A 24301-nucleotide genomic window follows, 5' to 3' on the forward strand; every position below is an offset into this window, starting at 1 on the left:
GGTGTTCATTGTTCTCCTCTGTCATAAACAGCCTGGTCTCTGATTGAGTCTAGAGCCCTGGAATATCCTTTTTCCTCAGATCATTCACAAGGCAGAGGATCAGTTCCCCTAAAATAGGGTCTGTGTCATTTCCCAAGTGGCAGCCGTCCCCAGCATGTAGTTGGTGACAGAGCAAAGACCGCTCCTTGGGCAAAGTTTTAGGGTTTCTATCCTCTAAGTGCTGTGTAGCCTTAGCCAAGTTGTTTTCCTGCTCTGTTTCCCTCTCTAAAATGGCAAGAATCTCTGGACTTAGAATTGCTATTGGGAGATCCAGGAGGTAGCATTTAAGTCACCCGGAATGTGGTGGATGCTCAGTGAATGATTTCATTGCCTTACTTCATCATGACTGGGAGGGAGTGCTTCCAGCTGGAGAGATTTGGCCAAACCAAATTTCATCAATATTTATTGAGCATCTGCTGTGTGCTAGACACTATGGATATAAAAAAATAAATGAGACATCCCTACAGAACTCACGGACTGTTGGGAGGCACCACCTATGCATAGCCATCTCATGACATGATAGCCAGTGCTATTCCAGCATTCGTTTTAGAATCATGACGAATGGGCCACGTGTGGTGGTTCACACCTGTAATCCCAGTATTTTGGGAGGCCGAGGCAGGAGGATTGCTTGAGCATAGGAACTTGAGACCAGTGTGGGCAACATGGCAAAACCCCATCTCTATTAAAAAAAAAAAAGGTAAAAATTAGCTGGGTGTGACGACGCGTGCCTCTGGTCCCAGCTACTTGGGAGGCTAAAGTGGGAGGATAGCTTGAGCCCTGGAGGCCAAAGCTACAGTGAGCTACAGTGAGCTGTGTCACTCCAGCCTGAGTGACACAGTGAGACCCTGTCTCAAAAAAAAGAAAAAGGAAAAAAAAGAATCATAGAGAATGGCTGAAAAATTGGGACCCCTGAAATGCAGGCACAGTGATTGGGAATGTTGACGATTGATGGCACACCCACTTGATGAAGTATGCTGCGGCAATTAAAGATAATGATGACAACTTCACAAAACATGAAGGTTGTTTATGGTAACTAAAAACAGCCCAGTACAAAATTGTGCGTTGACCATGATGACAACTAGATAAAATATGGATTCACTGGAACAAAGACGAAGAAATGGGGAAATGAAAGCAGCTGTGTTTTATGGTCTCTAATTAGAAGGAATGTTTTAAATGTTTCAAAATGCCCATTGATGTTTCTGTGTTGGTTTTTATACCAAATCAGCTTTGACAAGAGGTTTGGGATAGGCAAATGGTACTAAGCAGTTGTCAAAGTTTTCTGCTTTAGTTGCACTGGGCACTGGGGCTGGCTTAACTTCTTGGGAAAGTGTTAGCAAATATCTGGGCCTTTAAGGGGTAGAAAGGACAAGTTATTCATGCAAGGAGGGGGAGCTTCTCAAACTCAGAATTCACATCATCTAATGGTAAGTTTCCACTGATAGAGCACCTTCTAAACTCTGGGCACTGGGCCTCCCATCTCCAGGCAGCGTGGCCTAGCAGGAAAGTGCGTGGGTCTGGGAACCAGACTGCCCAGGTTTCAATTCCTCTGTGCTGTGCCTGGGATCATGGTAGTATCTGCTTCCTGGAGTTATTGTGCTGATTTAGTGAGTTTAAGGTAGATAAATGCTTAGAACACTGCCTGGCGTACAACGAGACATCATTTAGTGTAAGCTGTGATGATGGGCCCGTAAAAAGAATTCTTATTCCTATTTCACAGAGGATTAACTGAAGTTTAGAGAAGATAAGTGACTTACTCAAGGCCACACAACTAGTTTGGAGGCAGATCCAAGCTCAAACCCAGATCTCCCTGCCTCCAAATGCCTTCCTCGTTTTACAGTTAAGCCTCACGTTTGAAGCTTGGCTGGGGGCAGAGGGAGTATATACTCATATTATTATTATTATTATTGAGATGGTGCCTCGCTCTGTCACCTAGGCTGGAGTGCAGTGGCATGATCTCAGCGAGATTCTCCTGCCTGCCTCAGCCTCCTGGGTAACTGGAATTACAGGCAGGTGCTACTATACCCGGCTAATTTTTTTTTTTTTTTTTTGTATTTTTAGTAGAGACAGGGTTTTACCATGTTGGCCAGGCTGGTCTCAAACTCCTGACTTCAGGTTCTCCAGCTGCCTCCGCCTCCCAAAGTGCTAGGATTACAGGGGTGAGCCACCACTCCCAGCCTCGTATTCTTGACCAAAGAGCTTGGCGAACAAGTGTCTCCCTCTTGGACTGATCTGTTGTTTTAATGGGGTTACCCATGGAGCCATGGAAGGGGAGGAAACCATCTCAGCCTGATGAATCTTGGTCCTCCAAGAAAGAGTGGATATGAGGGCAGCACATCACCCTCAAAACTTCAGCCTCAGGAGAACAGGGTATTAATTCTCAGTGCTAGCCAGGGACTAGAGAGATTCACTCTGTGTTTCCCTTGTCCCCTGAATATCTAACAATAGTTTGGGAAATGCTGAATCATAGCTCAGTCATTCCCTTTCAGCCCTGGGACTCTGATGATGGCCCACCCTGCCAGGATCTCCCTGTCTTACCTACCTCTATGGTCCTCACTGACCCCCTTCCTTGCTACCTTCCACAGCTGGTGGAGATCATTCTGTTCTGCTTGCTGCTCTACTTCTACAAGGAGAAGAACGCCAACAACATTGTTGTGATTCTTCTCTTGGTGGCATTACTTGGTAAGTTGGCATCTGGGTGATTGAGTTTTGCCACCACCAAGAAGCACCAAATGGAGATGTGGGTTTTGTTTGCACAGCTGTGGCCTCTGGATCCAGAAGCTGCTTGAGACTGACTCAGGTTGTTCTGTCTTTATCAGTGGCTCCGGGGAGCTGGGTCCCTGCTGACTGGAGACGAACTCCTGTCCTCAAGGAGCCTCCAATCTAAAGGGAGAAAATAGCAGTAAACAACTAGCCAGATTCATAGGTTATGTAAGCTTGGGCAATAACAATTCCAATGAGGAAGAATAAAGCAGAGTGAGGATGAGGTGAGTTACGTTGTTTACGAGACGGCAGAAGTAGAATAGGCCCTGGCAACTGAGCCCGGAAAAGATCCGTGCAAAACCTATCAGAGCTTAGGAGTTCATTCTGGATTCAAAGGCAAAACTAGATGTTGTCCTCTATTTTTTTCCCCCTTTTAGGGGGATGGGTGCTGTGGAAGAGATGGCTCCTGAATCAGCTTAAGGCTAGAACTACATATTAAGTTTTTCTTTTTTTTGAGACAGTCGCGCTCTATCACTCAGGCTGGAGTGCAATGGTACAATCATAGCCCACTGCAGCCTTGACTTCCTGGCCTCAATTGATCCCCCTGCCTCGGCCTCCCGAAGTGCCAGGATTACAGGCATGAGCCGCTGTGCCTGGCTAGAACTGCATATAATTTGATACCCAAATAGAGCTGTGGGAATCCATCCCTCCTGAGAAGGAGGAATGGACAGAGGCAGAGGAGCCAGCTGTGTCAGGGCTGGTGGAACCTGCTGCTGTGCTTCTCTTGTATCTCTGGCCTCAGGCTAGTGACCCTCCCTCCTTAAGCCATACTGTCCACTTCTCTAAATCAGGAGAACATCCAAGTCACAGAAGCAAGTGGGGGTAAAATGAGACATGCACAGGTGCCTAATATGTGTATTTCTCTTCCGACCTTCCTACTGAGTGTCCCACCACAGCGACAGGCCATCAACCAAATAGATATCTGTCACTGAAGACAGGGTTGCATTAATTAATTTTTAACAGCTCTGTTGGGATATAATTTATATACCATGAAGTTCGCCTGTTTAAAGTATACAATTCAGCGGTTTTTAGTATTTCATAGAGTTGTGAAACCATCATCCTAATCTAATTTTAGAACATTTTGTCACCCCAAAAAGAAACCCTGTTTCCTTTGGCAGTCACTCCCTGTTCCCCTTCTTCCAGCCCCAGGCAACTACTAAGCTACCGTCTGTCCCTGCAGATTTGCCTTTTTGAACACCTTCATAAATGAAGTCATATGCTTTGTGGCCTGTTGGGACTGGCTTCTTTCACTGAGCATGATGATTTTGAGGTTCACCCACGTCATAGCATGAATCAGTTCTCATTCCTTGTGACTTTGTTTTCAAAATGGATGGGAAGGATCATGGCGCTGAAACATACTCTCCTCTTACGTAGGAAGGCCAGAAGGTTCTGAGGCCATTGGCCAATCCCTTCTCACTAAGGAGGACACCCTGATGACAAGTGCTTAAGTGACTGTGATGTTTGGAAACTGTAGCCGAATGGGTGAGGGGCCTGAGAGCCACTGTGTGGGGGGTGTTGGCAGGAGAAAGCAAAATAAACCAAAGCTGAAGATTAGGAAAGCAGAGCAGAGCAGCTGGGACCGGGGCTTCACCTGGACCACTCCTGGGGGCTGTCTCTAACTCCTGTGTGGCAGGGCGGTCTGACAGTCTGCAGTGAGAAGACATTTCTGAACAGCAGGGTAGAGCGAGGGTCTCCACAGGGAGGTGAACAGGGTGCTCCACTGGGTACACAGAGAGAATATTAGAACTTCAATCATTTTTTCTCCACCTTTTAAATTATATTCCTGTACAAATTTTCTAATGTACATACCACTGAAGCATAGTGTCACATGACTATAATTTGAAAATAAGTACACACATACTGGAAACGTTTGCCCATATGCACAGGGGTGTGCATTCGGAAACACAAGAGAAATGTTTTAAAAAATACAAGTGACTGAGCACTAAAAAAAACTCAACAACTCCTGAGCGGTTTACACACCACATGTTTTTCCTGTGGTTGCATCGAGACTGGTAAGTTCATGCATCCATTCAGGGATCCTTTTGGCCACAGCGCTGGGCACTCCAGGCCTCAGAGAACTGAACTTCCTGCAGTATAGAGCTGACATCCAGGAATACCTGCCGGGGTTTGGCCTTTCTCCCTGCTTTGGTGCAGTCAGCACAGAGGATGGGAGTCACAGGAGAGGTGCATACAAGACCCAGTGCAAACAGCATCTGTCACTGTTAAAACTGCCAGCTTGACTCTGTTCCTGTTCCCTCCCCTCTTTCTCGCTAAGTCCTTTGGGGGTATAGACTGGCTTTCTGGACCTAACTCTGCATTTCCCAGAGGCCCCCCACTCACCATTGTCCCCCATCTGCAGGCTCCATGACGGTGGTGACAGTCAAGGCCGTGGCTGGGATGCTTGTCTTGTCCATTCAAGGGAACCTGCAGCTTGACTACCCCATCTTCTACGTGATGTTTGTGTGCATGGTGGCAACTGCCGTATACCAGGCTGCGTGAGTTACAAATCCTTTTCCTGCTGGGTCCTGCCATTCAGGCCACTTCTGACATATGCTGTGAAGCCACTGATGACATATGCTGTGAAGCCACAGGAGGACAGAGCATGCCACAGGGCCTGACATCCAACATGGAGAGAGGAGCTTCTAATTTGCTGAGTTGTCAGGTGGAGGGACACGTGCTGCTCAAAAGACAAAGCGAGCCCGGGCACAGTGACCCATGCCTGTAATCTCAGCTCTTTGAGAGGCTCAGGTGGGTGGGTCACTTGAGGCCAGGAGTTTGAGACCAGCCTGGCTAACATGGTGAAACCCTGTCTCTATTAAAAAAAATATATATATATATAAACCACACATACACACACACACAAATTAGCTGGTGCACGTGCCTGTAGTCCTGGCTATTCAGAAAGTTGAGGCACAAGAATTAAATAAAAAAGAAAGAAATATGAACCCAGCAGTGGATGAGTGTTTCCTGCTGCCTCAGAATGAGAATTTTTTCTTTTTTTTTTTTTTTTTTTTTTTTTTTTTTTTGAGACAGAGTCTCACTCTGTTGCTCAGGCTGGAGTGCAGTGGTGCCATCCTGGCTCATTGCAACCTCTGCCTCCAGGGTTTAAGTGATTCTCTTGCCTCAGCCTCCCAAGTAGTTGGTACTACAGGTGTGCGCCACCATGCCAGCTAATTTTTATATTTTTAGTAGAGACGGGATTTCACTTTGTGGGCCAGACTGGTCTCAAACTCCTCGCCTCAAGTGATCCACTCGTGTCAGCCTCCCAAAGTACTGGCATTACAGGCATGAGCCCTCACACTTGGCCCGAATATGACAAATTTGTGGTTGGAGGCAGCCTCACTTCCCGTCTTCTCTAGGAGGCACCTGCTTGTCTGCTGGGTTGGAAAGAAAAATTGTCATTTCTTGCCCTCAATATATTGCTTCCAAATCTTCCCAAGTGGAGGCAAAGTGTCCCCTCCTCTTTCAAGCATGAAGTTAAGTAAAAGGCAGCAGGCTGAGGGCAGGGCCTGTGTCTTGTTTGCATTTGAGTCCGGGAGTCCAACAGAATGCCTGGGAGGAGGAGAGGCTCTAGGAATATCATAGGTGACAAACCTGCATAGGTACACAGGACTCAGCAGTGCACGAGGCTGATTCAGCCTGGGAAGCTCAGGCTGGGGCTCAAGGTCCACCCAGCTGCATGGCCTCCAGGGACCATATGAGCAGCTGCTGCTGGCCCCGGTGTTTGGTGTGAGCCCAGCTCTCTTCTCAGTGCTTTGTGGAACCAGCTCACTTGGTCCTTACAACCCTCCTTTGACACTGAGGATATTATTCCCTCTTCCTAGCCTCTTACCCTCTCTGCCTCAGTTCCTCATTTTGCATATGAGGATCCACACGAGTGGATCACTTGAGGTGAGGAGTTTGAGACCAGTCTGGCCCACAAAGTAAAATCCCTTATTTTGCATATGAGGAACAGAGGCAGAGAGGGTAAGAGGCTAGGAAGAGGTGGAGCTGAGATCTGAACCCAGGCATCTGGCTCCCCAGCCCACACCCTCACCGCTCTGCTGTCTTCTGCTCAGCTTCTCCAAGATTCAGATTCTTCACCTGCAAATGAGAACAACAGTCCCTACCTAAGAGAATCACATGAAGCTCTTAGGAGAGCATCTCTAGGCAAATGTCCAGTAAACATGAACTGTTTCTGTGATTATTGGCCTTGGTATTGTTATTTTGGTTATTATTATTTTTGGTCCCACTATAATAATTCCAGTCATCACCAGAGAGTTCCTGCCAGTACAAGACTCTGTACTGAGCACCTCCAGGCATCACAACCATGGCTCAGATGCCCCACCTCCTAAGGAGCTACTCATTCACTAGGCAGTGTAGCCCACTGAGAGTGCTCAGCACACAGAGGTGATGAGGGTAACCACTCACTGCCCTAAGGCATTCACAGCCCTGGCAAGGGGACAGCCAGTGAACAAACTATTACAGTCAAGCTGCATGCAGTGGCTCACACCTGTAATCCAGCTACTCAGGAGGCTGAGGCAGGCGGAGCATTTGAGCCCAGTAGTTGGAGGGTGTGGTGAGGTATCATTGTGCCACTGCGCTCCTAGGCCACAAAGCAAAACAAAAAAATGAAAGCAATTGAGTATGGTATAAATAACTATGCAGAGAAAGGGCAAAGAGGCCAGGCGTGGTGGCTCACGCCTATAATCCTAGCACTTTGGGAGGCCAAGGCGGGTGGATTGCTGGAGCTCAGGAGTTCAGCACCAGCTTGGGCGACATGGTAAAACCCGTCTCTACTAAAATAGAAAAAATTAGTCAGGCGTGATGGTGCGTGCCTGTAGTCCCAGCTACTTGGGAGGCTGAGACAGGAGAATCACTTGAATCCAGAAGAGAGAGGTCACAGTGAGCTGAGATTTTTTTTGTGCCACTGCACTCCAGTCTGGGCAACAGAGCAAGACTCTATCTCAAAAATTTAAAAAAAAAAAGAAAGGGCAAAGAATATCTTCCAAAATAGGGGTATTGTTTATCATAGATGGAGTGATTAGGAAGGATTCTAATTTTCTCTCTTTTTCCTATATTCATTGCAGTGATCACATTATTCATTATTTTCAAATTAAAAATAAATTTTGTTTAAAAGAATAATTATAACACTGGACAGAATGTGATTAGTGCTGTAAGAGTTTCTGGGGGCAGGGGTATAAGAGATATAGGAATGGCTCTTTTTAGTGGGGTGGGAATACAGCAGGGTGTGCAGAAGGGCATTTCAGGTGACAGAAACCATATGACCAAAGGTGTGAGACCATGATGGCCTGGCTCACTTGGGAAATGGGGATGGGCCTTAGCTGTGTGTCCAGGGGAAGAGTGGGGATCAAGCATGAACCCCAGACCAGGGATACACGGTGCCCTGTAACATGAGGGTGGCATTTTTAGAAACCACAGGAACGTTCCTAAATGTATCAACTTTGTATTTCAAACCAACCTCTACTGTTGTCAGCTCTTAGCCTTTCCAGCATCTCCACAGCCCACTGACTGGAGTGCTTTTGTGTTGAAGGTTTTTGAGTCAAGCCTCACAGATGTACGACTCCTCTTTGATTGCCAGTGTGGGCTACATTCTATCCACAACCATTGCTATCACAGCAGGTAAGGGTGTCCCATTGCTAGATTTCCGTCTCTACCTTAGCAGCAGGGTGTTATCCCAGGGCAGAGGGAGGCTGATTCTGCTGACTTGTTCTCCCTGTAGAGTGATTTATAGTTTCATGGAGAATGTGCAGGATTTCCAGGCAGAGAGACCTGGGTTTGTATCCCAACACAGACACACACCAGCTGTGTGGCTCTGCAAACTTCACTTAACCTCTCTGAACCTCAGCTCCACATTCATAAAATAGGAGTGATAACACTTACCTCCTAGAATTATAATAGGTATGATCCAAATGTCCTCTGTGCCATACTGTGTGTACTTTAACTAACAAGTTTTGCCATCATCTTCTAGCTCCACAACCCCCACTGGCTAAGTGACCACAAATCTCTTCTATATAATTTTTAAAGATTATGAATATGCATAGCATTGCAACATCCATCGATGCTCAATAAGTGGTCATTAGCATTACAGCCCTTTTTCTTCTGTTTTACCTCTAATTTTTTTTTTCATTTTCTTTCTGTAGTGGCCTCAGAGGCTGCAAGCATATAAAACTGTTTAAATGGCTTAATAGGTGACTAAAATCTTCGGAGTAAAATATCCAATAAGAACCAAGTGCTTTCTTTTGATGAGAGCTGGGCTGTAAAGCCATATGCTCTGCACAACACTTTAGACAAGCGGTGCCCTCGTTCCTGTCTGAGCAGGTAGGAACACGCAAGGCGCACAGCTTCCAGGGCCCATGCTGTGAGCAGCACCAGAGGCCACGGGGTGTTGATCCAGAGCAGCCGGAAGCTAAGCTACGTCATGGTTAAGAAGCTTGGTCAAGAAGTGGGAAGACCAGTCAAGGTTGAAATTAATAGCAAACGCTGTGGTTGATTGAGAACAGAAGTCAAGGCAGGGAATCAGGAGCTCAGGAATACAGCTGGAGGCCTGTGTAGGTGAGATGATTCCAGACAAAGACTGGCTCAGGGCAGGGGCAGTCCCATACCACAGGAGTAGACCTGCAGACTTGGCATCTACTGGCCACATGAGGTTAGAAAGCTCTAACAACATAAGCACAAAGCCTTTATCCATCTTAAGAAAGGTGGACAGGAGAAGATTGTAGGCACAAACTGCTAAACAGGGTCGGTGGTTTAGTTAGTAAATGTTCTTTGTCGTTTTCCTGCTTTGATCATGCACTGTGGTTATGGAAGATATGACTGGGGGAAGCTGGAGGAAGGGGGTATGGGGACTCTGCACCACTTTTGTGAGTCTAATATTATCCCCCAATAAAAGTTAAAAAACTAGATGGAGATCAGAGGGGCCGAAGGTGTGAAAAAGTTGACAACCTGATCCCCTAAATGGCTTTGATTCCATTCTTCTTGTAAGGCACAGTCATAATATATTTTGATCATTTTGGCTTTCTGAAGGGAAGAGAGCTTAGCCAAATCCTAGACAGACTCGCAGATGGGTGATTTGAAAACAGCTTAGTGGTATTTTCTATGATTTGCTGCTGCAGGTGCGGTATTTTACCTGGACTTCATCGGGGAGGATGTGCTACATATCTGCATGTTTGCACTGGGGTGAGTTCCATCCTGCTTGCCGGCCCCAAGACATTGCGTGTAGAATGCCAAGCAGGTTGCCCCTCTCTCTCCTTATTGCTACGGCTGCCCCATCCTTTAGACTCAGAGGAGCTGTGGGATTGTGGAGCTTTGTCCCCAGAGGTGAGCGGTGAGCATTTTATTCCCCTAAGGGCTTTATCTTCCCCTTTCTTCTCTTTCGGACTCTAATCTCTTTGGCATTTCTCAAATATCACATTTTGACACATGAGAAGGCTCTCAACCTCACCTCAGATCTAAGAAATGCACATTGAGGCTATATGAGATACCATCATTTTGCAAAAACTAACAGAACTGATAGTATTCCACATTGGCAAGAGGATGAGGAGAGCAGCCCATTTCCACGCTGTTCACATATTTTAATGTGGGAGGAAAATTCGGCAACAGCAACAAAAACATCCAAACAAGCATACCTTCTGATGCAGTATTCCGTTCTAACCATTTATCTTGGAAAAATGCTCCAACAGGAATGCAAAGACACATGTATGAAGCTATTTATTGATTTTTTAATTCGTTGTCTCAGCAAACAAGTGAAAGCAATAGAAATGCTCAGCAGTAGAATATACATTTTAAAAAATTATGCCGTATGTAGATAATAGCATGCCATGCTGCCACTTGGAAAATTTGAGGCCAGTTTGTAGGTGCCGACACAGAACCATGTCTAGAACACATTCATCCAAAAAAATCACAAACTTTTAAAAATGTGGTCTTGGCCGGGTGTGGCGGCTCACACCTGTAATCCCAGCACTTTGGGAGGCCGAGGCTGGTGGATCACCTGAGGTCAGGAGTTTGAGACTAGTCTGGCCAATGTGGTGAAACCCCATCTCTAATAAAAATACAAAAATATCAGCCAGGTATGGTAGCAGATGCCTGTAATCCCAGCTACTTGGGAGGCTGAGGCAGGAGAATCTCTTGAACCCAGGAGGTAGAGGTTGCAGTGAGCTGAGATCGTGCCATTGCCCTCCAGCCTGGGCAACGAGAGAGAGCATAACTCTGTCTCAAAATAAATAAATAAATAAAAAGAAAGAAAGAAAGAAAATGTGCCCATGGCCTTACCCTATGATCCAGCAATTTCACTTCTAGATTTTCACCCAAAAGAAAGAGTACATCTGTATTGGTCCATTCTCACACTGCTAATAAAGACATACCTGAGACTGGGTAATTTACAAAGGGAAGAGATTTAATTGACTCGCAGTTCAGCATGGCTGGGGAGGCCTCAGGAAACTCACAGTTATGGTGGAAGGGGAAGCAAACACATCCTCCTTCACATGGTAACAGGAAGAAGTACCAAGCAAAGGGGGAAAAGCCCTTTATAAAACCATCAGATCTAGTGAGAATTCACTCACTATCACGAGAACAGCACGGGGTAACTGCCCCCATGCTGGAGGGTTACCTGCCAGCAGGTCCCTCCCATGACACATGGGGATTATGGGGACTACGATTCAAGATGAGATTTGGGTGGGGACACAGCCAAAGCATATCAGCATCTGTTGACAAAATGACTTGCACATGAGTATTGATATAGTAGCTTTATTCCCAAACTGGAAACAACCCAAATGTCTACCCCAACAGGAGAAGAGGCATAACATAGTGTATTCAGACAATGAGTTCTACATAACAATTAAAATAATGAACTATAGGTCGGGTGCGGTGGCTCATGTCTGTAATCCCCACACTTTAGGAGACCAAGGCGGGTGGATCACTTGAGGTTAGGAGTTCAAGACTAGCCTGGCCAACATGGCAAAACCCATCTCGACTAAAAATACAAAAATTAGCCAGGAGTGGTGGCTCATGCCTGTAATCCCAGCTACTCAGGAGGCTGAGGCAGGAGAATTGCTTGGACCTGGGAGGCAGAGGTTGCAGTGAGCCGAGATCCTGCTACTACACTCCAGTCTCGGTGACAGAGCAAGACTCCATCTCAATTTAAAAAAAGAAAAAGGTCGGGCGCGGTGGCTCACGCCTGTAATCCCAGCACTTTGGGAGACCGAGGTGGGTGGATCACGAGGTCAAGAGATCAAGCCCGTCCTGGTCAACATGGTGAAACCCCGTCTCTACTAAAAATACAAAAAATTAGCTGGGCATGGTGGCTCATCCCTGTAATCCCAGCTATTCAGGACGCTGAGGCGGGAGAATTGCCTGAACCCAGGAGGCAGAGGTTGCAGTGAGCTGAGATCGCGCCATTGTACTCCAGCCTGGGTAACAAGAGTGAAACTCCGTCTCAAAAAAAAAAAGAAAAAGAAAAAATGAATACGTAAAATAAAGAAGATGAATCTGAACACTTCATCAAATGAAAGAAACCAGACATAAAAGAGTACATACTGTATGATTTAACTTACATGAATTAAAGAACAGACTAATTTCATCCATGGTGAAAGAAGTCAGGAGAGCAGTATCTCTGGGGAAGGACTGGCATGAAATGGAAAGGGCCCAGGAAACCTTTCTGAGGAGGATGGAAGTATTTTCTGTCTTGACCTGGGTGATGATTCCACAAGCAAAATTCATTCAGCTAGACATCTAGGGTTTGTGCATTTTGCTGCTTGTAAATTATATCATAATTTTTAGAAAGTATGTTTGTTTATATAAGCTATAGGAAAAAGGAAGAAAACAGAACAAAAATACCCTGGAAGGCTATACACTTACCTGGCTGAGTGAGACCAGGAGTACAGGGACTTTCCAATTTTTATTGATTTTACTACCTATACTTTAGTAGTGATTCAAATGAATGACTTTAATTTAAAAAAAAATTTTTTAAAGGCAAGATTCAGAGAATCCTGATTGAATGGAAGTAAAGAACCATGAGAAGCTTGTCTAGGAGAGTCTAATTTATTCTGATTACAGCTCATGGAGAGTGTAGGGCATGTGAGGCCACTTCAGCTATTGTTATTCAACTTGCAGCTGCCCCTGCTGATCCCAGGCTGGCAGCCTCTCCCTGTTCCTGGGGCAGAGAGCCCTCCTCCACAGCCTGCAAGCCTTTTTACCTCTTTCTCTTTCGCATCACCTGAGCCTGAAAGTATCCCTTCTCGACCTTGCTTCTGGCCTTATTTCTCTTCCTGTCTTATCTCCATTCCTCAGGTGCCTCATCGCATTCTTGGGCGTCTTCTTAATCACACGTAACAAGAAGAAGGCCATTCCATTTGAGCCCTATATTTCCATGGATGCCATGCCAGGTAAGGTTAAAGCCCCTGTGGGTCTAGCTGACCATCCATATAGAATGACTGCTACTTCCTGTTTAAAAAGAGACAACCAACTGCTGTGCTGTGCCTTTATCGTGTGACTGTTCTCTCACTGTCTTTTTTCTTTTCTTTCTTTCTTTTTTTTAAATCTTGTGCAAAAGGGTAGGCAATGGCTGAGGCACCTCGGGTTGGTTTTGAGCACATCTTGCCAATTCCGTGTCTATTTGGGGATCTTTTAAAGAAAATTCTGATTCATACTCAATATAATTAGGATCTGCAGCCCCAGGCTTCATGCCTGCAAATGGAAAAATCCATTCATCTAGTTGGAATGAAATGATCAGAGAGGGGAAGGAAAATAAGTTGAATGAAATTAAAATACTATAATCTCATTCCCTGGATGCCACAGCCAGTGGATCGTTCTGGAAAGCCTAATTTCCTAGTAAGCTAAAGATTCATACAGAGAAACACAAATTTAAATGCCTGTAAGCCCTGACAGTAACATAAACATGTGAATCAGCCAAATACTGCCCAGCAGGGAGTGGTGGAGCCTGTGGAGGACTGGAGAGTGCCTGTCTAGCCTAACAGGATTCTGATTAGGAAAGTTAAGACATTGGACCAATCTCAGATTTGCTGACCTAAACTCTGTAGGTTGCTGGTGACCATCAGCTTTCACACCTAACATTTTTATTTTATTTATACAAGACAGAACTCTCTCTCTAAAACATAATCTCCTGTCCTTCACGAACGCAGTCTAATGAACAAAACATAAACACACTGACGGTCTAGAGTACTGCTTACTCGAGAGGTTTTCATGCTGTAACGCTGTAATGCAGGTGTGTTCTCAGGGCTGACTGGTGTGCCCCTACATTAAATGGCCCCAGGGTTTATGTGTCTACTTTTTATATTAGTTCCTCCTCCTCTCTTGTTATTAAGCTGTTGTCTGTCCTTCTTGCTGTTATCAGCCTGCCCAAGTATAGCAACTCCATGTGAGTGTGTTCATTCAACCCAACTTGTTCAAATTACAAATAAAGTCAAAATGTAGGAGCTCTGAGTTGGGGGCCTAAGGTTTCTCTTAGGAGTTAAATGCATGAGCTTTGGTTGCATGAACTATTTAAACGTCTAATCTGGCTGCTCAGATTCCTTTTTTGCTAACTTCCTTGTTTCTCGGCTGTGTTCCGGATAGATGAGGGCGCTGGATAGCTGAATTCCAGATAGGTGAGGTGTCAACTCTGTGAGTGCAAGTATGTGTATATATACGTGTGTTTGTGTTTATAAACTATGTATGTGTACATATCAATATCAGTATTTGTGTATATGTATACAGATGTATTTTCTGGTGGAAAATAGAAGGTAACCTAAGGTAATCTTAGATATCAACATTCTGTGGTCTGTTTGTGGGTGTGGCTCTCAGCTTTCTCTTTGTACCTTGTGACCAGTGGGAAGTCAGATATTGAAACAGGGAGACCCTGCCCTTGCAGTGGCTTGTCAGGACCCTTCCAATGGTAGGTGTTCTGTACTATGAAGAGTGTGGGCTTGGAGTTCAGATGACCTGGATTCAAATCCCAACTCTACCATCCTGCTGTGCGACCCCCCAAGGCCTCTCATCCTCACTTGTAACTGGGGTTCCTTCTTTCAGGCTAGTGCTCATATGTGTAAAGGGCCTCTTGCATGGTGTCTGGGACATGGTAGATGCCTGATTATATTTGGTTTCACTTCCATTTTGCTTTTAAAATCTTTGGAAGTTTCACACACTTCTTTGACCTGGTGGCTGGTAGAAAATGCAGAATAAACTGCTAAACAAGCCTCAGCCTAAACAGAGGTGTGTTTCCAGCCACTTGGTTTCCCCGGTCAGTATTAGGACCTTGCCTTTTGTTTACTTAGGTTCGTATCTTCACAACTGACAACTGCTGTTCAAGAGATATTCAAATTCCAGAAATTTACTGTCACAATTTGGAGAGCCTTTAAGTAATTCAAGCACCTGAAAGACTTCTTAAAAATGAGAATGAAAAACACAGCCCCTGACCTCCAGGAGCTAGCCTGGCACTCTCAGCTGGCCCTTGGCCCTCTCCTGTAGAACAGAAACAATTTCACAGAACATCAGCAGCAGACAAGGCCACTCTGCAGCTGTGATGGATCAGGACACAAGCAGGTGGAATGGGAAGAAAAGGGTTTTTTTCCTAAAATTAAAAATAAATAAATAACAGAAACAGTACTACTCTGCTATCCTGTCTAAACACAGACAACAAACAGACGTTGTCCAAATTATGAAAAACACCAAACATCCCTCTTACCGTGCTAATGTGAGAGACTGCTGCTTTTTTACCAGCTACAGCTTTAGCTTCAATCTAGTCGTCTTCTGGGTAAGAACTAAGATCCCCAATTATGGAGTTAGGCCTGCTTCCTGACAGCATCCAATCCAAAGCAAAGCCTCACTTCCTTGAATCCTCCCCAGAATCACCTAGTCCAAGCCAACCCCACAGTAACTCCTTTCTAACACCCTCTTACTCAGATGGCTCATGGTTCCCTGCCACGTACACCTCTCTCGTTGCAATGTGTCAGTAAACCCACATTTGTTAAACTAGAGATGTATTTCTGTTGGGCTTTGGCTGGAGGGCATTGACAAAATCCAAAAACTAAAACAGGCCTGTTAAGCCAACTCCCTTCCCTGAGAACAGGTACCTCCTCAGCTCTTCCACTTCTTCCCTCTTCTGCCCTCCCCCAAAATCTAAACTGTGCCCTTCAAAGAACCATCAGCTAAGTCTTATGCAATAGGGAGCCAAAGGGCCTTTCACAGACTCGGTCTTCCCAGGCCATTTGCAGAGTGAATAAGAGCACAGGCTCTGCTGTCAGATCCCATCTCTGTCTCTCATTAGCTGTGTGACCTTGGGCAAGTTACTTTACCTCTCTGAATCTCTTATCCAGGAAATGAGGACTGTAGTTCATCTCTGTCATAGGATTGTTTGGGGATTAAGCACAGGTATATCGAGAAGCCACACAGCATTCAGTTAAGAGTATGGACTTCTGAGTTTAAAGCCCCTGAGTTTGAACCCTGGCATGCCCCTACATTAAATGGCATTAAACTGAGGGTTCCTCCTGACAGCAGCTGGTCTGTGTGCCTATTTCCTTACTAGCTGTGTGATCTCAAGCAAATTACATGCTTCATTTCTGCTGCTTCATTTTCCTTATCAGTCATCCTGGGGATTAAATAAGATAGAACTTTATAGCTATTTAGAACAATATCTGCCACCACCTAAATACTCAATACACATAAGCCATTGTCATTATTGCCATTGTTGTTACTGTGACAATTTAAAGTGCTTAGCCCAGTCATTGCAATGTGTCAATAAACCCACATTTGTTAGACTAGAGGTGCATTCCTGTTGGTCTTTGGCTGGGGGGCATTGACAGAATCCAAAAGTGAAACCAGACCTGCTAAGCCAACTCTCTTCCCTGAGGACAGGCACCTGTAATCCCAGCTGCTTGGGAGAAATGAGGCAGGAGGATCATTTGAGCTCCAGGTGTTCAAGACTAGTCTGGGAAACATAGGCTCTACCTCAAAAAAAAAAAAAAGAAAAAGAAAGTGCTTTAGCCCAGTGCCCAGGGCACATTAAGCAGTTAGATGTCAACTGTTATTATCATCATAGTTTCATTGTATCCAATTTCTTATGACTCAACCTGAAGGCAGAATTTGAAGAGTCTTAACTCCCTGCAGGAAAAGTTATCCTCAAAAGTAACCTAAATGTCTCACCTGTAATCCCTACACTTTGGGAGTCCAGGGCAGGTGGATCACTTCAGCCCAGAAGTTTGAAACCAGCCTGGGCAACATGGTGAAACTCCATCTCTACCAAAAAGCACAAAACTTAGCCAGGCATGGTGGCATGCACCTGTAGTACCAGCCACTCAGGAGGTTGATGTGGGAGGATCGCTTGAGCCCCAGAGGTTGAGGCTGCAGTGAGCCAAGATCACTCCACTGTACTCCAGCCTGGGTGACAGAGCAAGACCCTGTCTCCAAAAAAAAAAAAGTAATCACATCCCTCCCAACCTGACAAGGGGAATTGTAGAATAAAGGTAAAGGAATTAAAGATTAAAGACTTTGCCCTCAAATGTAAGTGGGAATCCCTCGTCAAAATACCCAGAAGTAATAATAAGCAAATCTCACCTTCCCCTATACGTGGACCATGGACGTTAATGTTAAAGGCTCCCTCTGGGCATCATGATGCATCTGTCACCTTCAGGTGCCCATGACACAAAAATTACCCTCTTTCCTTGATGAAGTTTCCTGGATCCTGATTTAATTCAGCAGTGAAGTGTTGGCATCTACCACGTTCGAAGCACAGTGCTGATTCCACTCCACCTGGGGCCCACACCAATATTCCCACCTCACTTCAGGCCAACTGAGGGTTCCTCCAGACAGCAGCTGTTCTGTGCGCCTATTTCCTGAAGATTCATCGCTTGTTGCTTAGCAACCATAATAGTTCAGTGTATATTTGTGGGTGTTCTCTTTTAAATCTAAAGCATTCAGGAAATTGACAATGCACATGATTAGCTGCTGAGAACTATAATTAGTGTGCGGTGGGGTAGAGGGAGATGCGGCCTCCTTGGCCCCCTTACCACGTAATGATGTGGGGAAAATGGATTTCATTTCAGGTATGCAGAACATGCATGATAAAGGGATGACTGTCCAGCCTGACCTCAAAGCTTCTTTTTCCTATGGGGCTCTGGAAAACAATGACAACATTTCTGAGATCTACGCTCCTGCTACACTGCCAGTCATGCAAGAAGAGCACGGCTCCAGAAGTGCCTCTGGGGTCCCCTACCGAGTCCTAGAGCACACCAAGAAGGAGTGAGACTTGCCTCCCTCGATTTATAACTGTTCCCGCCAGGCTGACAGCGGTTCAACCCTGAATCCTAAAACTTGCCTTTTACGTCTCATTTTGTTTTTAACTAAGAATCCACGGAGGATGACCTCAGAAAGCCTTTGTCTCTGGCAAAGGATGCATTATCTTGGTCTTGGAAATTTCAAATGATGAGGGTGGGAGATGGAAGCAGTATTCCAGGTGGGCGGGATAGAATTCAGCCTCTGCTGGATTAGCTCAGTGGGATTTGGAAAGCCTTTCTATCCTTGAGGATGGTAAGTGAGCTTCCTCCGACAGCGACCAAAGGTTGCTTAGCTTCAGAGCTGAAACAAGGCAGAGAGTCTGCTGTTCATTCTCAAATCCAGGGAAAGGTTGGACACCTCTAAATCTCTTCTTTCTCCACCTCATGTGCATGGCTGATCTCTCCCTGTCACACTCCTGATGCCATATCTGTGATAGCATTTCTGTCACCTTCACATGACACACTGGACCAACCCTGGGTGGAAGGTTCTGACATTTGTGTTTTGGAAATGCATACCTGCCTTCCAGTCATCTGTGCCCTTCTAGGGAAGATGTGCTTGATATATTCAAATTGGATCTACTCTGAAAACAAATTTGGTTTTGGTCCTGTGAGGACTACTTGTTTGTCTGCCCCCTGCCCCTAATAGAATTAGAAAGTTAGAAGGGGAAGAATAGGAGAATAGGAGAGGGCGATGTTGCTTCAGTCCATTAAGGAAGAAAAGTCCCCCTTACTCTTACAAAAGGTGATTGCACCACTTAAAAAAGAATAGGTAGAAAATATGACCGTTTTATGTGTTACTTGTTTCTTGCATACCAGTACCCCTGGAAAGATGGGGATGCTCATTTCAGAGACAGCCTCTTCACCTGTCCTCCTATCTCTCCATTACAGAGTCACAAGTTAAGCTCAAGTTATTGGTTAATTTCCTTGAAATCAATAGAGACTCTGGGTCCTCATCCCCATGCATATAGGTTTGGGAGAAGCAAGCATTCTCAAAAACAGGGCTGTTGCTTGCTTTCTGGCTGCATATGTATGTGACTGTCTTCCCCTAGACTGATGGTATACTTTTGAGAGGGGCAGATAAAGGTTTGCAAACTTTAATAGGCATAAGGATCCCCTAGAAGTGTATGTAAAATGCAGATTCGTGCACCCCAACTGCAGACACTCTAAGTGGGACTGGAGTGGGGCCCAAGTGTCTGCATTCTTAACTGGTACCACCAGTGATTCTGATGTGATGCTGCAATCCTGAGATTTCACACCTGGAAAGCTTAATAATTTAAAAAGACGTTCTGCTAAAACCACCAGGGTTCCATGCACCCTCACTAGAAAGTTTCCTCTCTAGGGTTCCTTTGGCAGGTTAAATAATCCCCATAGGATCTGCGGCATTTCTTAGAACTACACTCACCACTTACCTAGACAGCCTTTCATAGGCATGATAACAGTGTTAATAGACCAGTGTTGATAGATCATTTATCTTTATTGATTGTGCTTAATACTGATTTAGTACCTTGACTTCAAAAACTGACATCTGTTGCCTGTGATAACCACTTCTGTATTGTGTCTTAACTGCCTAAGGCGGCAGCAGACAGTGGGCTTTTCCTTAGGGTGGGTATCAACTCAATTCAATATTTATAAGGCATTTACTATGTGTTAAGCATTTGGAAGGCCAAAGCTACAAAGACAAGACATAGTTCCTGCCCTCCAGGCCAGAAGAGGGAGCCACAAATACCCAGGAATCTCTGAGGGGTGTGAAGTGCGGTGGTGGGCCACAGAAAATGACAGTGATGGAGACCTTGCTAAAAGGTCAGACCCTGGGCCCAAAGGGGTATTCAGAAGTGGAGATTATTTTGGCCTCATTCATAGATGGGTGGCAAATCTAAGATTTGCACAAAGCATATGAAAATAGGGTGATCACCCCCGAGGCAGAGGGGCCAGCATTTGCAAAGGCACAGAGATAAGAGGAGCTGGGCAAAGAAAAGAGCATCAGGGAAGGTGGTGGGAGACAGGTTTCAAAGCTAAGTAGTAGAAGCTGGGCACAGTGTCTCATGCCTGTAATCCCAGCACTTTGGCAGGCCAAGGCTGGAGATCACTTGAACCCAGAGGTTTTATATCAGCCTCAGTAACAGCAAGACCTAGTCTCTACTAAAAATTAAAAAATTTTTAAAAACTGGGTGTGGTGGTACATGCCTGTGATCCCAGCTACTCAGGAGGCTGGGGTGGGAGGATTGCTGGAGCCCAGGAAGTCAAGGCTACAATGAGCCATGATCACACCAGTGCACTCCAACCTGGATGACAATGAGACCCTGTCTCAAAAAAAAAAAAAAAAAAAGGCAGTGGAGGTTAAATCATAGAGGATCTTGAATACCTGGCTAAGGAGTTTAAAGTGTATCTTAGAGGACATGGGAGGCATTGATGGTTCATGAAGAAGAGGAGAGGATTAGCACTGATTGAAAACAAGGGCTTATTCAGCATGGAGGAAGAATCAGAAGGGGGAATAAGTTACCTTCTTCAAGCCTGCAAGAACAAAAAACACAAAGTGGAAATTAAAATCAGTTTTCACTGCTATTTATATATTCCTCCTTTCCCAAGTGATTTTTCTAAAGCTGGGAGTGGGGGCAGGAGGGAGAAAGAGAAGGTGAGCAGGGAGGCTATTTAGATGTGCCAAACCTAGGTGATCAGTAATAATTTGGGCATATATGTGCTCCCAAACTTATTCTTCCCCCTTCCCTCCCCCGATTTTTTTTTTTTTTTTTTTTTTTTTTTTGGTATGAGCCTTTTAGCCTTGGAGCCAGCTTTCTTGAGATGAGTGAATGAAAGTGCTTTGTAATTTCAGGTCTGCTGCAGATCATGGGGACAGCGCCACCCAGGAACTGCTTCTGCAGCCTGGGAAACTCCCTTGCCTTTGGGGCTGGGGCAATGGCATCATCCCACAAAGCTGAGCCATGAAAGGGCCAACCAGAAAGTTAAATGGTGGGTTCCTGAGTGGAAGCCACGCACAGGTCACTTGAGTAGTCAGGAAGAGCAGCTGATGTGGAGCCATCATCTGTCTTGGGCTGGTTCCTCCCAGTCTTTGTCCTGTGGTATAAATGGACTGTCTGCTGATGGCCATACACAGCACTGACTGTTAGGATGGGGAAGGGATGCCTGGGAACCAGGAATGCCCAGGCATCAGATTTCCACTACTCACAGCTCTGACTTCCCCAAGCCCTCTTGAATGCTCCAAGCAATGTTAAATATCACACCTGAATCTCCTTCCAAGCAGCCCAGGTACCTAAAGCAAGGTCACCAAACTTGGGTTAAAACTTCAGTTGACATCATATCAAGCTTCAGGTTATGCAGTTTGCAGTTTGGAGTTGAACGCTGGGTGGAGAAGGGAGGGCTGACTCCCCATTGCTTTTCTAGTGGAAACCAACCGGTTTGATGGCGCTGTGCAGATACAGGACTGCATCAGGCTAGCATTGGAGAACCAGCCCTGCAGCCTTCCTTGTGAAATCTGTTCTAATACTGGCCAATAGGCAGAAAAAAGGTTATTTGTGTGTTTCTATGAGGAGCTGTGTAAGGGAAGTCACCATGAACTATACTCTGTGCGGATGCTTATATTTTGTTGACTTCCCGACTAATATGGCATGTCTTATTAAAAAAAAAAAAAGTACTAGGTGCGAATAACGTTATGAAGTGATATTTAATTAAAAATCCATGCAGTGACAGCTGAGTTCATGTCTTATGTTTGGCTGATACTTCCTAGAATTATCTAGAACAATACTGTCTAGTAGAATGTTCTGTGATAACGTAAGTGTTCTACGTCTGTGCTGCCCAATATGGTAACCACTATCCACATGTGGCTGTTGAACACTGAATGTGGCTAGTGCAACCAAGGAACTGAATGTTTAATTTCATCTAATTACATTTCCATACGTAGCTTGTACATTAACAGTACAGATCTAGAGATGCCCATAACTGCAGTTGAGGCTGACTTGAGCTTCCCTGGTGACCCTCACTGTGGTTAAAAGCACAGACTCTCTGTCTACACTGCTTGGATTTGATTCCTGACTCTCTCACTTGTTAGCTGTGTAGCATTGGGCAAGTTACTTAACCTCTCTGTGCCTCATCCGTGAAACAAGAATAACAGCATTATTATGGATTGTTTTAGGGACCAGATGAGTTAGATGTAAAGTCTTGGAACTATATTGAGCATCCCATCAGGACATTGTATCATATTGAAACTGGTTTTTTCCTCTGCATTCTTTTTTAAATTATATAATGAACACTTTAAGCATTTCTAAGTACATATGTCTCTTCATTCTGAGTTTCCAATTTGCAAAGCCAGGTGTAGTATGCTACCAGTATATTTATTTGCACAGTCACAAGAATACAGTCATATACATATATACTCATATATTAGGCACTTTATGCCACATAAAATATTAAGACCTCATATTTACATCTCATTTCTCCTTTATAACAGTTCCACGAGGTAAATTTTAATCTTATCCTCATTTTACAGATGAAGATACAGACTGGCTGGGCATGGTGGCTCATGCCTGTAATGCCAACACTTTAGGAGGCCAAGGTGGGAGGATCACTTGAGCTCAGGAGTTTGAGACCAGCCTGCACAACATAGCAAGACCCTATCTCTACTAAAAAAATAACAATAAAAATTAGCAGGCGTGGTTGGTGTGTGACTATAGTCCCAGCTACTCAGGAGGCTGAGGCAAGAGGATTGCTTGAACCCAGGAGATGGAGGCTGCAGCGAGCCATGATTGCATCTCTGCACTCCAGCCTGGGCAACAGAGAAAGACACTATCTCCAAAAGAAAAAAAACTGAGACTCAGGTCTCATAGTTGGTGAACAGCAGAGCCAGTATTTGACCGCAGGATTGCCTGACTCCAAAACCTGAGCTCTTCCCACTACTGTGCTGCCTTTCCTGGTGTGGGCAAGTGGGATTTTAGTGGGAGTAAGGTCTGCCATGCATTAGGACATCACCTTTGGCCCAGTTTCAAAGGAAGGTGCAGACTTGAAGGACACAGGCTCATTAGCTGAGTCTCTGGGGACCATGTTTGCAATGGTCTCACCTGCTAACCAGACGAGGGAATAAAATTCAGTCTCACAGAGTTGGGGGAATTTTAGAATCATCCACAACTCTCAGACTTTATTTCATGCAACAGTACAATTTTAAAATAGAGATTGACAAAGAGTTACTTTTCATAGTTACTCTTGTTCTCATTGTTGTTTATTCAGTTATTTTTATTAGTTTTAATTTTAGTTTCATGAAATAATATTTAGATTGAGATTGGCAAAAGGTTATGTCGTTAATCTTGTCCTTGTTAATTTTTTTCTTCAGTTTTATTTTACTTTTTGGTTTCATGAAATAGTAAAAATTTTTAAATAAATAGAAATTGGCAAAAGGCTAACTCTTTTTGTAGCTCATCCTGTTCTCTTTAATATGTTTCTTATTAGTTTCACTACAAAATCAGCTTTCTTTTTGTTCAAACAAGCAATAAAAAAGGAAACAAAGTCCAAGCCTTGTTTAAGAAAAAGATGATGTTTGGTGCAGCAGCACCGTGTTCTGTCACGACCTTATTAAATGTCAAAATGCACCAAGCAGAATATTTAAAATTATAAATATAAAACAACTGCAGCTGGGCGTGGTGGCTCACTCCTGTAGTCCCGGCACTTTGGCAGGCCAAATTCGGCAGATCACCTGAGGTTCGGGAGTTTGAGATCAGCCTGGCTAATATGGAGAAACCCTGTCTCTACTAAAAATACAGAATTAGCTGGGCGTGGTGACACACACCTGTAATCCCAGCTACTTGGGAGGCTGAGGCAGGACCATCACTTGAACCTGGGAGGTGGAGGTTGCAGTGAGCTGAGATCACACCATTGCACTCCAGCCTGGGCAAACTCCATCTCACAAACAAAACAAAACAAAACAAATGCAAGCCAAGAAACAAACATTTTCCCATTGTGATGCCATAAGGCACTCAGGTAGGAGCATAGTTCTGTGAAGCCTGCCCAGGTGTAATGAGAGAAGATTCACATGGCAGCCAGAGCATTGCTTTCTGCCTTCTTCAGCTTATACTGAAATGTGAGGCACTCTGGAAACTTTGATGCACTTAATTCTCAGGATTACTTTTAAAAAGTTAAAAGACACACAAAAAACCAGAAATCCCTATCTTTAGCTCTGTTTGTTTTTTAAACAACGCATCAGAAATACAGCTATGCAGTTACCCCTACGCTCT

General features: G+C 44.8%; 1 protein-coding gene across 2 annotated transcripts in view; it reads left to right on the forward strand.

Annotated features, from left to right (window-relative positions):
• NIPAL3 (NIPA like domain containing 3) overlaps positions 1-23473 on the forward strand; it is a 54527-nt gene extending 31054 nt beyond the window's left edge. Inside the window, exons 6-11 of one of the 2 annotated variants that reach the window (XM_035308152.3) lie at positions 2622-2718; positions 5159-5294; positions 8333-8421; positions 9915-9978; positions 13087-13181; positions 17835-23473. In XM_035308152.3, coding sequence (XP_035164043.1) covers positions 2622-2718; positions 5159-5294; positions 8333-8421; positions 9915-9978; positions 13087-13181; positions 17835-18034 — 681 coding nt within the window. In that variant the 3' untranslated portion in view covers positions 18035-23473. Of the gene's footprint in view, positions 1-2621; positions 2719-5158; positions 5295-8332; positions 8422-9914; positions 9979-13086; positions 13182-14370; positions 17039-17834 lie in introns of those variants that run through there. The other variant, XM_054258931.2, reaches the window with a different exon arrangement.
• Positions 23474-24301: the final 828 nt, after the last annotated feature.

This window comes from Callithrix jacchus, chromosome 7 (genome assembly GCF_049354715.1).
Source record: "Callithrix jacchus isolate 240 chromosome 7, calJac240_pri, whole genome shotgun sequence".
NCBI classification, from domain to species: Eukaryota; Metazoa; Chordata; class Mammalia; order Primates; family Cebidae; genus Callithrix; species Callithrix jacchus.